This window comes from Rhopalosiphum maidis, chromosome 4 (assembly GCF_003676215.2).
Source record: "Rhopalosiphum maidis isolate BTI-1 chromosome 4, ASM367621v3, whole genome shotgun sequence".
Lineage (NCBI taxonomy): Eukaryota > Metazoa > Arthropoda > Insecta > Hemiptera > Aphididae > Rhopalosiphum > Rhopalosiphum maidis.
This window is the reverse complement of record NC_040880.1, coordinates 46,718,893-46,737,787: the sequence shown is the minus strand read 5'-3', so window position 1 is coordinate 46,737,787 and position 18,895 is coordinate 46,718,893. Positions and strand designations below refer to the sequence as shown.

General features: G+C 23.8%; 1 protein-coding gene across 1 annotated transcript in view; it reads right to left on the bottom strand.

Annotated features, from left to right (window-relative positions):
* Positions 1-292: 292 nt before the first annotated feature.
* Positions 293-18,895, bottom strand: part of LOC113556331 (dopamine receptor 2) — a 119,017-nt gene continuing 100,414 nt past the window's right edge. Inside the window, exon 3 of the mRNA XM_026961203.1 lies at positions 293-697. Within this exon, the coding sequence (XP_026817004.1) occupies positions 617-697 (81 nt within the window). The 3' untranslated portion in view covers positions 293-616. The remainder of the gene's footprint in view (positions 698-18,895) is intronic.

The window sequence follows — 18,895 nt, the reverse complement described above, 5'->3', positions numbered from 1 at the left end:
GGGGAAATTTAATGTTATGATCATAGGTAAAATACCATTTATACAATGTTTATCCTTACACGCGCATGATATGATTGAAAAGGTAAACATATATATTTAGTTAGTCTATATTACATAGTATCAATCTATTCTAATTCGTAACTTAAAAAATAGTAACAATATTTCAATAATAATAATGAATAACATAATGGAGGACATCAAAGTGAGCATTTATTATTTTATTCAACTAGTTTATAATAATGTCAAATTAAAAAAAAAAAAAAAAAAAAAAAAAAAAAAGGAGGATGAGGTAAAGAGGTGATTGAAGACCAATGAAAACTTATTACTATATTTCATCCCGTCAACGGTGCTGTCTCGATCTTTTCACGGGATAGATCGCTGTCCACCGAAAAATCTTTTTAAGAGACCGCATTAAAAAATATCATTGGAACAATAATATATATTTATCTTGTAGCCAATCATACGACTCAGGTCTTATAGAAGATGCAAAAAAAAAAAAAAATGAAAAAAATATCAACACAACATTATACTTATATGATTGATATCTCGATGCGAATCTTCCATTTTGGAGTTTTCACGCCCGCCCACTCAACTATTTTAAGTTTTTAAGATCGTTTCAGATGTTGAACATGTCTTGTTGATTGACAGTAGCGTATGTGACCGTGGCCGGAGCTAATACCATGGATGCTCCCATGTACTGAAAATAAAATGAAGATATAAAAGTACATGTATATGTAATACAATTCAAAGTTATTTAACATTTTGTGATTCATGATCCATTTTGGCGATTACATTTTTTTTAGGAATTATATCGAGCAAGAAACAATTATAACAAGGAATAAAATACATCGCACAAGACCTTTGTAGGACCTATATGTTTTTATTTATTTTTATAAATTGTTGAATGTTAATAAGATACATGGCGACATTTTAATTCCGAAGCTTACGAGATCCAAAATTTGCACTCAAATCAACTATAGTAACTATACATTGTATAATGATATACTGTGATTGTAATTTTCGCATAACATTGCGGAAAAAATGTTTATATATATGGGCTAGTCGAATGTGTTTTGCACATTTCAGTTTGTATAAAAATATGGACATAAAAATGAATATTTCATAAACACGATTGCACGGTGGCCTTACACCACTTCCGTATAAATGTTATTGAATATCGAGGTAATAAAAAATACGTACTATTATGTTTCAGTGAATCCCATATAATATTTTCTTTCACGAACGCAATATAATAATGTAAATAAAATAGCACTTGAGTTAGTTTAACATACTCGTGTATCAATAAATAGTCAAACCGCATAATATTACAGTAAATTCAATTCAGTTTTATTGCTTTACGTTCGACCTTATGTTTTAAATTCATCTTTGAAACCATTCGAGTGTTTTTTCTTCTTTTTTTTTTTTTATGAAGTAAAAATAACTATTATCTAATGTAAACCGTCTATGCTTAAATACACGCACGTACATGTGTTGCTGGATTGATGGTATTGAAATCGTATACCGGTATTGGGGTATTAGAACCGGTATGTCGAAAAACCGTCAATTCCAGACCGTCATAATATATGCTAAATTAATTTCTCTGTAATTATTTATTTATATTTTTGTTCTTAAACCACACGATACTAAGAAGCTAAGGTTTCTACAAACACGGTATTTACCTCGTTCGCATTTTTTAAAATTAATATTATTTATTATTATCTTTATACCTACATCTCGAATGTATTATATTTTCATTATACTAATTCTATCTATAAATAAGTACCTAATAATTTAATAAATTCACGTAATTGTATCCGTAATTTTTTTTTTAGAAAATTAACATTTATTTGATTTATATTTTATGTACGAAAATAATGTTTTCAATGAAGAAAAAGTGATTATTTAAAAATGTACGTCTGTACTAAAATGTATATTATAGATATTTAAATTTAATGAAAATAATTTTAAAGTTTAAATCATTGTCAAAACTCGATATTATCGTTTCAAATCATAAAAATTTAATTTTAATTTTAGTTTTCTAGTTAATTAAAATATATTATATTGTCTATTGGATGAAATTAAATAATAAAAAAAAATCAATATTTACCCCGGTCAGATCATATGCGTATAATGTCAATATAGGTGAGAATCGTACTACGAAACGTCGTAATAGTAAAGACCTGCATTTAAACCAGTTGTAAATTACTGAGTATAAACATGCATAACATAATATAATATTATATTATTACTTTGATACCGTAATTGTTGTGAATTTTTAAAAAAAATTTAATTACAATCAAAATTATCATTATTTTTATGTTAAAGTAACTTATTTTAATCAGTAGACTGATGAATTATTTAACGTTAATAAAATACTAAAAATGAATTTCTTTTCTTTGATATTATATGCAATCATTACGTTCATTTTTCATTACGTTTTGTCACGAATTTTCTGGTGAAATGTATCTATTAATTGAATATTATATATACAAGTATATGTATTTGTTGTAAAATATTCGTATGTCGTTTTTTTCATATTATTCTATTATTAAACGAATACCATACATTTGGATAATAATAAAATAGCAAATTACTTATAAAAAAATAAAAACTATAAACGTTAAACAAAATTTATTAACTATTTCTGTGCTTTGGCCAAATACTTAACATTTTGTTTTTTTTTCATTTGTATTTTTATTAAATGCTAAAAATCTGTATATCATCATACAATATATACCATTAACCTCAAGAATAATGTACAAAATTTAGTATAGTTTTAACTTTCATGTATCATGTACCTATTACAATGAAATTCCACACAATTATGTTGTATAAAAACTTACAAAAAGTATATATTAACTTTAAAGCACTTTTTGAATTCTACTAGTCACGTAGAATGCAAAAATATGTTAAATGTTTAAATTTAAATGTATTGAGCTCACTGCAGAATTTCCTTTATGTTCTCGTTTTTAGGGTCCTATTTATGTACAAAGTAGAAAATTCAATTTTCGCCAATAACATAATTTTTTTGACGGCGCATTGTATAGGCAATTTTGTTACATCTATGTGTACAATTAAATATTATGAATGTGTAAGGTATTGCTTACAGAATCAAAAATACATTGAGTTTATTTATGTTTTAAAATAAAATAAATTGATAATTATAACACATTTTTCATAATATTCAAAATAAATATAATTACTGATTTGTTTAAGATTAATAATGAATATAAAAATATAATATATTAATATATTAACTTATATTATATGATATCTTTATAAAATGTTTTACTAAATCTAATACACGACAGTGTAAATGACCTCTCATCATTATTTATGAATATGAGGTAAATAATACGTATATTTCGTTTACCATTTGAGTTAGTTTATTCAGTTTACTATAAAACTATAGTAATAAGTTTAAACGAACTTATTCAAACTTAAGCGGTTCTTGGGATGGCACACATCCAAGAGAACGCAATTTTGATATAGGGTTTATTTGGAGATTAAAATGATTTATGATTCCATTTTACTTTAGTTATAACACGTGTTGTAGATTGATTTAGGTTTCTTAAATTACAATGTGATAAGTGATACTCTATTTGAGCACTTGGTTTTAATGTAAACTGTTGTAAGATGTCTTATATATTTTGATTTTTAATTTCAAAGATGCAGTTGGCTTATTTTTACCTAGTTTATTTAGTTTAAATAGTTTAATGCCTAATACGATAGTCGATAATAGTTTTAGGGTTTAAATTTGTCCCTAAACTATATCATTATAATATGATACGTGTATGGACTAATTATCGTATTAAAATATAACGAAAATGGTTAAATATATAAATGAAGACACTTGTAGTATTTAATTATGTCATGAAAAATTATTAATATAAACTTTTTCTCATGTCAAAGGTATATGTTGAAAGTATTTTATTGTAAAAGTATTTATATTCTAATTGTCTCACATTGCATATTTAAAAATAATTTATATGGCTGAAAAAGATTTTTAGACGTTTAATGAATAAATTAAATTAAAAAAATGGGATTTATTATTATTCGTTACACTTTATGAACGTGCTATTATATTTTAGTTTAAATTTTGTAGTTCAAAGAAATTAATCTAGGATTTTATTTCTAGTTACTTATCTCATTAGGCAATGTTAAACGAGTTTGTACAAGACTAATCAAATAATAAACATGCCAGTGAGTCAGAAATTACAGAACCAGACAAAAAATTAATTTATAACTATATTATGTTATTTAGATATATATTAATATATTATAATATATTAAACCGATGAAAAACAAGCTTTAAATATTTTTATTGTCCATAAAAATACCAAAACCTTATAGTTATTACGCTACCCTTTTTTCACCCTCGTGATCTTATTTTATATAAGACCACACTATTCATGTTTATAAATTGAAGTTTCGATCTTGTTTTTGGGATTTAGTTATAACATCCTATAAAGTATATATGAATTTTATATTATTTAATAATTTATGTATTGAGTAAAATGTCACGCTTCCCGTCATTGGCCGATGTATATCACTGATAAAGATAAAAATAATAACTAATAACATTTACAAATATATTTGTTTTTCATCAAAAATAAAGTTAAACAATCATTTTTTTTTTACAGTAACCAATACATAATTAAAAGTTTAAGGTTTTAACCAATGTAATGTTGTCAATATGAATCAATGATAGAAAGACAAATTTTTATGTGTCTACAACATAAAAGTTATTATATTTTATTATAAATTAAAAATATGTAGTTGTAAGATTATCTTCATAATTCGATAGTGTCCTACATTAATTAATGAATTTAAAGTGTAATATTGTAATGTATAAAATGTATTCATAAAGTTTTAAAAATAATTAAGTGGTCTTTGTGTTACTAATTATGATTCGTTACTATTTTAAAGTACCACAAAAAGCAAATATTTTAAAATTCCAAAAGAAACTTTTACTTATATATATTTAAGAGAATCATACCCGAAGTGTTTTCTCCTATCTTACAAACGTACAAAATAGCAAACTTTCGTTTAGTAGAACTACGAGTAATTTAGTGTTGTTAGCTTTATTATTATACCCGATTTACCTATTAAGATTAATCAAACACGATGTACATAAATAATGTATTATATTTAATACAAATATACTAATAATACGCAATACAATAGTTATACCAATTTTCATTTTTATTTGTTAATACGCGTCAACCGATACGTAATTTGTGTTATATATGTAAATGTGGGTTTTATGTTTTTTACAAACGATAATATTTAATATCATATATTTCAGAAACATTTAAAAATATGATTAATATTAATGGTATACTGTAGTTTCAGAGTTGGAGCAAATTATGGGAAAGCGAAAGAAATATCCAGCAGATGTGGGCCAGTGCTAAATGGATACGAACTTTTTCTAATGAAGTTTGAATAATATTTCTTAGTTTTGTTAATTTTCCAGTAATTAGTACTTTTTAGGTTCTGATTTCAATTTTGGATTTAAATATTATAATTTAATGGTTAAGTTTAGGGTTTCAATTAAAACCGATACTAAACGGTATATTATATTATTATTTTTAAATTTGTTCTTTAGTTTATGTTTATTTTTTATAAATACATTAAAAAATTCAATAATATATTATACATATATATTAAAATAAAATATTAATAATTTATGCATAGCCATTTAATTTTTAAGATTTTAAAGTAAACCGTTCAAATCGAAATAATATTGATTTATCAAAATACTCCCTGTATCCAAAATATATAGCTTGGAGGTAAAAATCAAAATTAATTATTATTGTAAAACTCAATATTTTCGTTAAAAAAAAATGGGTTCTGGTTTCAATTTGAGTTATTTTAAAATATTGAAATTTGATCCTGGTTATCAATATTTTAACGGTTTTTGGATTTTAAGACTAGTTTTAGTGAGTTTAGTTTCAGTATCTAATAAAAAATGCAATAACTTAAATAAATATTCATAATATTGCGGTTTAAAAAAATTTAGTTGACTGACATCTTTGATACTTATTGTTTTTTCGATATCTCTAAAAATATAAAATCTCAGCATAATATTGCCTTTTTTTGGTCAAAACGTATTTTCAACTAAACATTTTTAAAATATAGATTTAATATCTTGAATATATTATTTATAAAATAAATACTTTAAATAATTATTATTAGTGGTATAAATTCCAAAATATATCTTGCTGTAAAATAATAAAATGACACAATTTTTAAAATGTATTTATCACCTATGCAAACAATACAAGTTTAAAGTTTATATAATAATTGCATGAGAAATAATTCAATTTATGCCTCTCTTTATTAACAGATTAGAATTTAGAATATAACTTGATTAATTAAATTAATTTATGTGGTTATTAGGTAAGGAAATTATAAGCACATTATCAGGAACTTCTTGTCTGTCAGGGTTCATTTACAAATAGATAAAATATGACTAAACCAATTTTAAAAGGATGCATACTTTTGTTTGCCATAATATAAACAATTTAACTTGGGTACAAAAATGCATTTAAAATGTCAAAAAATACAATAAAATATGCACTTAAAATACCAACAATTATAGTATAAAATGTATTATGGTTTGTAATTTAATTTTTATATTTTTATATTGATATTAGCATATTTTATGTATAAAAATGTATTTATTAAATAAAAAAAAATATACAAAAAAGTTGATTTAATTTGAATTATGATTTTGAAGTCGATTGATCCTTTAATAATGCTATTTGCCTGAAATATTTTTTAAACATTTAAAAGGTTTTAAAAGATGTTAATTTACGAAATTTAATTGAAAATACCGGATAATGAATTAAAAAAGGCAAAAAAATTACCTAAAAAATTCAAAATATTAAAAATTGCAAAATAAAAGATTCATAAATGGATTTGTTGTTATATAATTCAAATTATGTATTTACAAAGCTACGTCTCACAATCACCTAAAAAAATGCACTTTTTTAAAAATTCACAGCTCTAGTTATGAAAAATATCGAAAGCCTGTTTTTGATAAAACCAATTCCGTTTTTTTCTTTATTATAATTCAAAAATGAATAACTGCAGAGATTTAATACTTTCACCAAATATTTATACTGGTTATATTTTATGAAGATCTTAACTTATAATTAGAGCGCAGATTTGTATGCATTTGCATATTTATTCTGGTTGATCGTATTATATGCTAAGTGAGCACAAAATTTGTTTCATGACATAAGAATTTAAAAAATGAAACTTTTTTAGTGCATATATTTGCATATTTCGACATTTTTCTATTTTAAGGGCTTATTTTACAATTTCAATTGCATATTTCATCTTTTAGTGCATACTTTGATGCTTTCTTTTTAGACATTTTTAAAATATATATTAATGTCTATTATAATATAAGAAAATGTAATTATATTTTTATAGTTTCGATTAATACAGAAATAAATTAATAGGTATATTTGTAGGTATAGACGGTTTTCCCAAATATGACCCTAGATCAATAATTGGAGAAATAAAATACGTATATTAAGATGATGGGTGAAAAAAAAATGAAGAAACGTAGATAAGTATCTATAGTAGGGTTCCGTATTTTTTTTAAATATATTGTATTAATTAAATATTCAAAAAATAATTTTTTTTTGCCAATTTATTATATTTTTATTTTTCATGCATATTTTAACATTTTAATTTATATAAATCCGCGCTCTCCTTATAATGATTAAAATAAAATGTTTTGTGATTATTTATTGTTGATAATGTTTAATTGCTCTCTGAAAATGTATTTAGGAGGAACCTTGTTTCAAGCGGTTTGATTTAGAAAAAAAATGTTATTAACGTTTAATGTTTAAAAAGTCTTTCGAACGTTTTATTTTGAAAATTATATCGTGTCTACTAATCTAAGCTAATCCAAGCATTTGGTGAAATTTTTAAATCTCTATAGTTATTCATTTTTGTAAGTACCAACTAAATCTGATTCGCTACTTGAAATTAATCTTAAAGTTTGAGATTGATAAATTTTAGTACTCCAAAAGGTGATAACTGATGACATACCATTATTAAATCAATACATTCATTGTTTCGCTCAGAATCTAAAATTTAAACAAATTAGATACTTTAAAAAGTAGGATGACGCGAAGCATTATGTACGAGTATAACTCTATTGGTGTATTTTATACATCTTATTATTATAATTTAAATTTCAAAATCTATTGTTTTTTTTGAAACATAAAAAAAGATTATCTTTAACATTGTGTAAAATAAAAATTTATTCTTATTGTAATACGTTGTTGGTAAGCTAAATACAAAATTAATCTTTTAAAATCATTGGTGGTTTTTATTGTTCACAACCATTGTTTAATATTAGTTAATTATAAGTATTTGCCTTGGTTTCATTATTTAAATAAATAAATCATGTTTATTTTAAAATATCATAATATTGTAAAATTGATGTTATTTATGTATATTATTTTCATGGTTTTTTTAAGTACCCGTTGTTACACCAATAGTTTGTTATTTTACGGATATAACACAAAATTTAACATTCAACGAATTTTCCCCATTTTTGACACGTTATAAATCATAAATAAAATCGTTACTCAACGAACACATTGTGGAGTGACTACATGCGACGTGATCCTTTAAAAATAAATATATGCAGGGGGACTGACAGTAATCGTATAATGAAAATTATTCTACATTCTTTATATAGACATAATATTAATAATATGATGCACCTATATAAACATGAATAATAAAACATTATGGAAAATATAGCCACAGTAAAAAAAATCAACTAAAAATACCCAGAATGATAGTACACTTTAGAATTGTTTTATCTTAAACGATTTAAATATATATTTTAAAATATAATATTTGTGTTTTTTTAAAGACATTGTGTTTTATTGATTTTGTATTTTATTTTCTATCAATTCAATAAAACGATACATTAAGAATTCATTACGGTTTTAACTATACATAAGTAGTAGATGGAAATCAAATCTTTGAAATATGTGTTTTTAAGTTTTCTTTATTTTGATTATAAATCATAATAGAAAGTGTATAGTAGTGAATGGTATTACGCAATTATTTAATAGTTATTTTAATGACAAATATTCAAATTGTATTCTGTTCAAGATTGTTCTGTATTAAATTGCAAATGTGCACTACAAAAAATACAAATGTAAATTACCTTTTAAAATCAGAAAAAATAGCCACTGGGAGAGTGGTCACCTACTTTACTCCGATTTGATAGATAATATATTGAATTCGGTATTTAGTTTATTTAAATAACTTAAAAATTATTATTATATAATATATCATAACAAAAACGCAGTATTTTAAATGTAACAAATAATTTAATATAGTCGTCAAAAAAATAAATAAGTAATATTAGTTACACATAAATGACAATTTAAAAATCTATGAATAAATTAGTTTTAAGGAGTAATTTATTTTTTGATAACAAATTTTACGTTTGAGTATTTATAGGTACCTATTTTTTTGTTAGCGTAATATTTATAATCACATCCATAAAAACAAACTGAAATTGAAATAAAAAATATACGAGTTCCATTTAATTATTTTCTCCGTTCCGATTTTATTTAATCGTATGGCTATAGATACGATAATAAGGTTTCTTTAGATATGTTAGTAAAATAGAAAAATATATTTTTTATACTATAGAATGAACATATTTAGTCAATCAAACAACCAAAGCATGTTAACAAAAAATGTCATTCGTAAATTTAGCTAAATGTCATTACGTCATGCATAAATTCTTATCAAATATTTTATTACCTCCTAAAATATGGTTTCTAATGTAAAGCAATAATAATTGCTATAACATAAACTATTTAGATCATCAGTCAAGATAGTAGATAGTTGGGTATTAAACAAACAATAAATCATTTTTCTAAATAAAACTGAGGTTGTATGTAGTTTAATGTGTTCCACATAAATAATGCACCAAATGATTGATGAAATATTTTATGTTGTATGTGTTATATTTATTACACATAATATCTACACAATAAAAGTGTTTCTATAATTATCATTTTACACATTATACCATATTATTTAGGGTAAAATTTTTAATATAAAAATATTTTAGATGTTGATTTGGAAATTATTTTTGAAATTCTTTATTTTAGGTAGAACGGAATGTATACAATTTTTATTTTCATATCCTAAAAAAAATTTTGTAACTAACAAGCAAAAAAATAGATCAGTTTATTATATAATGGTATTTACATAAAACCTTTTTAAAGTAAGTTTGTGTGATATGAATAACTAGTTAGTACTGTATATAATATACATGTCTAGAATTAATAATACACGAGAAAATAAATAGTTTGAATACAAAAAAAGTCATCATTAGATAAATAAAAAATATATTAAAATGCATAACTGTAATTAAGACAATTAAGTTACTGGGAAAGTTATTATATAAATGAAAAAATTATCACGTGGACATTTTATCGATAAAAAGAAGAAATGATTTCAACTTTAAAATCTTAAAGCAGGTAGGAATATGTTAAAACTTATACATACAACATACGATATATCATTTAATAAACTTATAATTTTATGAATTTCAATTTTAATAGGAAAAATTGTTTATATGCTAAATGTTTATCTAAAATGTTTTTAATCAGATTATTTTCATTTTAAATCCTAAACCAATCGAGGAAATTATTTGATAAAAATAGTATGTGGTTTTTCTTGAAATTCTTTTTTTTTTAAATTTTGTTAATAATAATGTATGGATATAGTGATGTTTTAGTTTACCCATCAGAATAATCGGCTATAAGTTTAATTTAAAATATTATTAATTTTCTACAGAAATTACCAATATCATTGAATATACTTGTATCACTATATTTACTTTAAGTTCATAGTTTATCTATTTTTAAGTATCAATAATTTACACAAGGGAGTTTAACTGTGATATAACTAATTCATAATATTAATTTTGAGTTATAGTTTAAAATATATTGGTAAATGAGTATACAAATTACTACACTAATTTGTTATAACTATTTAAAGTTTAGACGAGTGATGCAGAGAACCAACATTTTGCGGGGTACCTCTGTGCAACTACATTTTGCAGATCTAAACTTTGAATATTTATAATAATTTAATCACTTAAACAAAATGTAATTCTTTGAAAAATATTCTACTAATGAATAATAAATTAAAAATGTATGCTGTCATTGAAAAAAATTAAAATTTAAAAAATTATAATTTAAAGATACAATTTTTATTCTTAAATTTTTTTTTGTAAAACTATATTATAATAATATTAATGCGATATTCAATATTTTGTTAAACCAACGCTCGTTAATTATAGAATTTTATAACTTCCCGGTATTATCTTCTAAAGTTTAGCCTAAACATTGAGAAATTAAAGGTTAATATAGGTTATATTATATTTTTAAGACACTTATTATAGTTATCGCAAACCTTTTAGAAATATTTACATATATATTGCAAAATATAAATTTAAATTCGTTATTTTACAGAGTTTTATATTTGTATAGAAACAGTGTTCGTTATTAATATTTTAAGTTGTAATTGTATGGTATTATATTATTTCAAAAATACTAATAGATTAATTTAATCAAAAGCAGTGAATTCTTCGTTAATTTTTTTTTATTTAACTCTTTATGTTATTAAAACTTAAGTTCTACCAAAGAAATTAATTTTAATTAGAATATATTAGTTTATTACTATTTTAAAAATTTCATAATTTTCTTTTAAATATAAATATCAGTTTATGAAATACTCTGTATAGTAATATTCTTATGGTTCTGTACGTTAGATAAGAGTGTTATTCATATTGTAATACCTATTAAATCTAATAACTCAATATCGTTACCGCTAATCACAAATTTGTTGTATAGTATGTATAAGAGTTATAAGACGGATAGGTATAATGCACACGAGTTCAGCGTCCCCTTAAAAAATTAATGTTATATAAACTATAAATAACTAAAATAGTACACGAGTTGATATAGAATATTTGAACCATAATGTGTAACGGTTATATTTGTATTTTTTGAAATAAAATATTAATAAAGAATAATAAGCATATACATTTATTTACTAGTTATGGGTAACTATTTTACATTTTATTGTTTATAAAAAAAGATTAATAAAAATATTTAAATATTTATACGAAATTGTAGTTGTTTTATACAACAAATATATTTATATTCATTGACTAGGTGCATACACATCTTCTTGTTTAATTTGTAATTGGAATAAATGGTTTAATATTCCGATAATACTAAAAACGCGGTTAAAAACTATAAAAAATATATATTTTTTATACTATGTTTGGCCGTGAATTATTTGTAAATATAAAACGAAATGATTTAATTTGACCGATTGTTCGTTTTATTAGTAGGTGTAATAAAGCATGATAGGTTATAAATAACAGAAAACGCGAATTGAGTTTTCTTATGTCACTTATCCACTTGAAAACTGAATATTTGTAATTATATTAATACTAATAATGTAAAAAGTAACTTGTAACTATACGAGTATTAGAGAACAAACACGGTAAAAATAGAAATAGAAAATATCTATTTAATTGTTAAGTTATTATTATAGCCTATAGTGTTTTTCAAATTGCATTTCATTACAATATTGGGAATTAAAATTACGCGTTTTTATTTTTATATAGTTCCAACAATGTTTGTAGTATGAATTTTGGTACCATATTACCACAATCCATAATAATACTAATTTTCGTATTAGATTTTCATGGAAGTGAAAAAGCTATTGATATACTAAAAAAATATTTCACATTAACCTACGCGTATAAATAAATAATACATTACCATATATTATTTACATACAATAAACATTTTTAAATTACAAAAAAACAGAGTGGTTTTTTAAAGTATTCTTACAGTTTTATGTAAAAAAAATGGAACTCATAGGATAATTTATTAAACAATATTGAATAAGGTTAGTCCATCATTTGGTATACATACAATTTTCAAATTTTGTGTGTCTAAACTCTAAATGAGTGTTTTTAATAATTTTTTTTTAATAGGTATCTATTTTTTTTATAAAATAAATATTATTTGTGCTCTGGAGTTTGACTAGTTTGAAATTATGATATTGTCATTAAATAATATTGATTAATATTGCGCACCCAAAAACAAGCTGTAAATCCTATTTATTGAAAATATATTTACTCAACTACTTTATTTGGCCAATATATAAGATATTAACTGTCGTGATATTGTTTCATTTTTGTTTTCAGAATGGCTACTAGTGATTTAATATACGACAAACACAGTTGTTAGCTGCACTGTATGAGGTATATGGTGTTTTTATAGTATTTCAATCGTTGCGTGACAATGTTTCAACAGGAACAATTCGGTGTCTAATACAAATGGCATCCCATTCCGACAAAAGCCATTAAGCAGACTTATTGAAGTACCATCAAATTTGTCGAAAATCCTTTTCATTTTTACGTCTGACCCCCACGACGATACGAAAAATCGTACTACTCCCTGAGCAAATACTATTTTATCTCTTTATCTACAGAGCAGTGGTCAGTGCGATCGATCTTCACTGGACAGTGGACATCCGACCAAAATTACTAGAAACTTAAAATATAAAGTTTATAAAATTAGATTATGAGACGGGCGGTATGTATATCCAGTGCTGGATTAAGACTTCGGGTGTTCTAAACACTGAAAAGTGTTCCTCGTTTTTTGCTTGTATTTATAATCGTTTAAAATTAAAATGTTGACAGTATCCGTAAAAAATCCTAAAATGTACAAATTATTTTTAGTTAAAAATGTTACTTTTTATTATTTTAAAATTTAATACAAGTAATTTATCACATAAATGTTTCTTATTAGAATAATAAATAAAAATTTTATAAGCGTGTTTGAAGCTCAAAATTTTAAAATATACACCGTCAAAATATTTACAAAATAAAATATATTTATTCATAAAATTAAAATTAAGTTTATTTTAAAATTATTGTAGTGCCCGCTTTTGATTGATGTCCTACTGTATGTTCTTATATATTGTTTAATAGCGTATATTAGCTTTTTCAGTATTATCCAATACACAATAATATATACCTTCAACAGACTTGAATACAGTATAAATCTCAACTAACACACCACATGATACATAACGATTATTACTATACACATTTTTAATGAAAAGATTGACTAATTACGCAATTGTGTTAAAATGATTTTTATTTGATATATTTTATTGTTACATATTTACGTATTTAGATGTAATATAAAAGCGTATAAATAACTTATGGTTTCACATTGATTTCATAATTTAAAAAGTATAGTTTGAAATAAATAAAACCATTTAAACTTTAATAAAATTAGTATTTAATATAAAAATCAAATACATTCCATTAATGTAATATAATGTAACGTATACAAACAGAATGTAAATTAAAGTTAGGGAGCTACAAACATCACTTAAATTGAATTTATAGAGTTTATTTATCTTTCATCTTAAAATATGCTAACTATAAACTCAAACAAGATATTAAATATCTTAGTTAAAACATTTGAATATTTAACAACATTTAAATCAATACATAAAACATTAAAAACTATAATGGTGTATTCAAAATTTGTATTTTTTTGCTTTATAATAAACTGCGAAAATTTGTTAGTAAGTGACATATAAGTGATATATATTTAACTCAACTCAAATATAAAGTAAGCAAATTGAAGGATAATAAACTCGTAGGTATATGAATTTATTTTCAAGTTGAATTGTATTACTATTATAATAATAATCATAATTTAATTTCTGTATTTCTTCTGACAAATAGTTTTTACTGTTTTAAAGAACTATAATATCTCAAATGCCGCATAGTATTACATCGAAATGTCAAAGAAATGCTTAAGTAAATAATAAAAATAAAAACTAAAGTAAGTATATGTCAATTGATTGGACATGATATTTTACGTTTTACTTGAGATTATTCTTGTTTTTATCCTTCATATTCCGAGTAACTCTTTTCTACTGAAAAGTTGTTATAAAAAGTATGATAAAGATGAAACTACATGTTTGTTTATTAAAACTGTCTATAATAAATAACAAAATTGTTGAGAGTATGATATTAATTCTTGGATCTATTAATTGTTATTATCATACTACGATAAAAAAAAAAAAATAATTAAATTAGTTTACAACAACAAATTTAAAATTACGAGCGTAAACTAATGACAGTATAGCCTGCTAACCACTAAATAAAGAATAATATTATAATACGAAAGTTTTATTCTCGGAATATTTCTAACATCAAATAGCTTATCATAAGTCTTTACACCTAAGCGCGTCGCACGTGAAGAAATATCGTTGAAAGTGAAAAACCGTGACATACGCTCTAAAACACAAACCATACAAATGCCATTTATCAATGCCACGTCTACAAGCGTGTACAATATGTAAGACACGGTTCAAATATATATGTTCCTCTTTTACTGGTTAATTATCACGTCCTGATCAGCCCCATTAGTCTATCCAACGGATTGTTGAATAAGGCATTAGTCAAGCTCTGGATTAGGAGTGATAAGTGTAATATATATATATATATATATATATACAACTACGGTGCAGTCTACATAAATGTTTATATCTTTATAAAATGTTTTAAACTGGCAATAAAAAATGATTATATCGTATAATTTTCAGGTACTGAATTTCACGAAAATATTATCTATTTGAAAACGTTGGATTTTTATTTTATTTTTATCACACATTGATTTTAGGTTAAATAAAAAATTGATTAATTTAATGTTTCCGCAAAACTTAACGAACCAATCACGGTTCATTAAATCACGTTTAAGGGACCATTAGCTCACTATTGGTTCATTAAATGCGTTAATGTTAAGTAATTGTCGATGCAAGTCGGCATAAGTCTACTATTATATGAAATTTTGGGTGAATTCCAGTCATATTTTGTATCGGTTGCACTTGGCTTGTAATCGTTTAAAGTTTAACAGACAAGATACAAGTTTGTCTCTGTCACTATTTAAATACATTATACCAGTATATTTTAAGTAGTTATAGTAGATATATCAAACATGAATAATGTTGATATGGAATAAATTAAAATGTTTATAATATTTACATTTAATAAAGCATAAGACATTTATCATCGTTATATTTCGGTATAGATATTATCATCAATTATTATTATACTAGCTAGGTACTTATTTTGTTTGGTAATGACATGTTTTAAATATTATCTTAATGATTTGTGCTAATAATTTAAAGTTAAAATCAAAAATAAATTTGAGTGTCATCATAATATAATTAGATTTAATAAAAATGTATACAATACACAATTATATTACATTTTCATAATAAAATGCACCTATACGGGTTAACGTTATTGTTTCGTTAATTGATACATAAATTTATTTTAAATATATATTGTTTTTTATAAATATATGTATTTGGATAATTATTTAATTATTTTGATTAAAGATATGTGTCGTTTGATTTCTAAAATATCTACAAAATTCTTGAGGTATTCTGTATGCAGGGTCATCTAAATTTTGAGTATCAAAATTGATGGTATTATACAAAATTCTTACTGATTCTCAAGAAAGTTTAATCACAATAAGTATCGTGTTTTTATATTTGTATAGTTGAATTACGCTATCATAGTCAAATTGTTTAGGTTACACATTGGCCATTATCTGCTATCGTTTAATTCATTTAAATTGTGTCTGAATAACAGTCAATACTGTATAGGTACCTTATTTAACTGTGGACAGTAGACACACATGATTTGCAACATATTTACTCATTAATAATAATTGTCCTTTTATTTTACATGATAGATTTTATTTGAATAACATTTATTCCTCTCATGATTTCAATTCTTCTTAAAATAATGCTCTTTCCTTCTAAAATGTCTTCATAATAAAAGCCACCCTTAATTTTATTCTTCAGACTGGTTTAAAAAATTGACTTTATCATATTTATATGTGCCCTGTTCGCTTTTGCTATTATCATAATATTTATAGTTATCTACTTTTAATAGTTGAAATACAATAATTTGCTAAAATCTCATTAAATAATAAAAAAAAAAGTATCGTGTTGTTTAATATATTTCCAATATTTCATTATAAAACAATAAAACATGTAATATTGTTTTTATATATTTTATTGTATTTTATTTTGCTTATTGTTCAAGTATCAAGAGCTTAAACAAATTCCAAACTATTGATTGAATTTTTCACATTATTATTTCTCTGTGAAATAAAGATAAAAATATTATATTAAACATTATTTTTAATAATACTAACGAAGAAAATATAATTATCAAATTATTAATTTGTCAATTAAATTAAAATTATTTATGAATATCATTGATAATGAATAGTATATAATATATTTTAGTTTTTGATTGACACTATATATATATAAATATTGTCAATACATACAGGATACAGCATTACAATAAAGTATACAATTACTACATACAATATGCGTATACCTAAAAGAAACTATTTTAAATACATATACATGTTAAGCTAAATTTGTGAAATTGACGATTTCACGAAATCGGAAATTTTAAGGACGTAATTCTATCAATTTCGTAAAATTGGCAAGATTATTATTATTAAAGAAAATTAATTTAATATTAATATTATGTGTTATATTCACTATCTTAAATAAAATGTTGTATTGATATGATTAAATAATATGGTAAAATGAACTGTATAAACAAGTAATATATTTTAAATGAATAAAAGGCAATATTAAAATCAAATAATTATGAATACTTAAATTAAGTGCATTATAAAATGATTAATATGTATAAAAACGATAGTAATACATTTACACATTTTGATAACTACAGCCTGAGTGGCACGCTGAATTACACATCATGTCATTTTTTATATGCACACTTTGTGTGTAATTTGCACGATGTATCTCTGCCCCGTCCCAAATGATCCTAATCGAACGAGTTATCGTAACGAATATTCGTCCGTTTTGATGTTTACATTCGTTTGGACATATGCTCAAGACCTCTTGTCTAGTCGTGATACGAAATTTTCCACTTTTCTCTTCGATCTACTTGATACTTCAAATATGGCGCTGTATCTTATATCGTGTCGCATAGGATGATCGGAAACTATGCTCAACGTCAACATTTTTTTTTGCTTGGTCCTCATTAGGTTAGGCTTATCTTTTTTAACATGAGGATCGTCAGTCAAATTTTTTTTATAGTTTCGACATTCCATTCTGCTGTCCATTTCGAATCCATCGTCGCTAAAAATTAAAATATCAACGACACAACGTAAGTCCACGACAAAAAATATCCGCACTTCACGCCTAGATACTGTTCTACTAGGTTAGACACGTGCAAATCGAATTGACTGAACATTGAACATATATAATGTCGGTCTTAGGCAGATTATTTTGCCAAAGCGATAATCAAGATTTAAATGAGATGTAAATTATCCAATAAACTCATATTATTGTTATTATTATTATTATTATTATTATTATAATACTTTGCCGCTATACATATCATTAATCTAGTCTGTGATTAAAACGCAGTACGCACTAAAAAACGTGTAATAAAAGTAGTCAACGAGAAAATGTTCACCACGTTTTTGTTCACATCAAAAGTGTTCTTTCTGATTTAATCTATTCTGTGTACACGTATCACATCGTCCATCATCGTCCACTGATGATATAGGTGATAACCTGATAACGGTGCGCCCGCGGTGTGGTATACCAAATATCTACCTAATGGGGCAGCCGGGGCAGGTGCCGATCGTGCCGTATACAGTACAATAATGTCATCGAATAATGTGTTGCTGAATTCACGGGTTTAGCAAAAAAA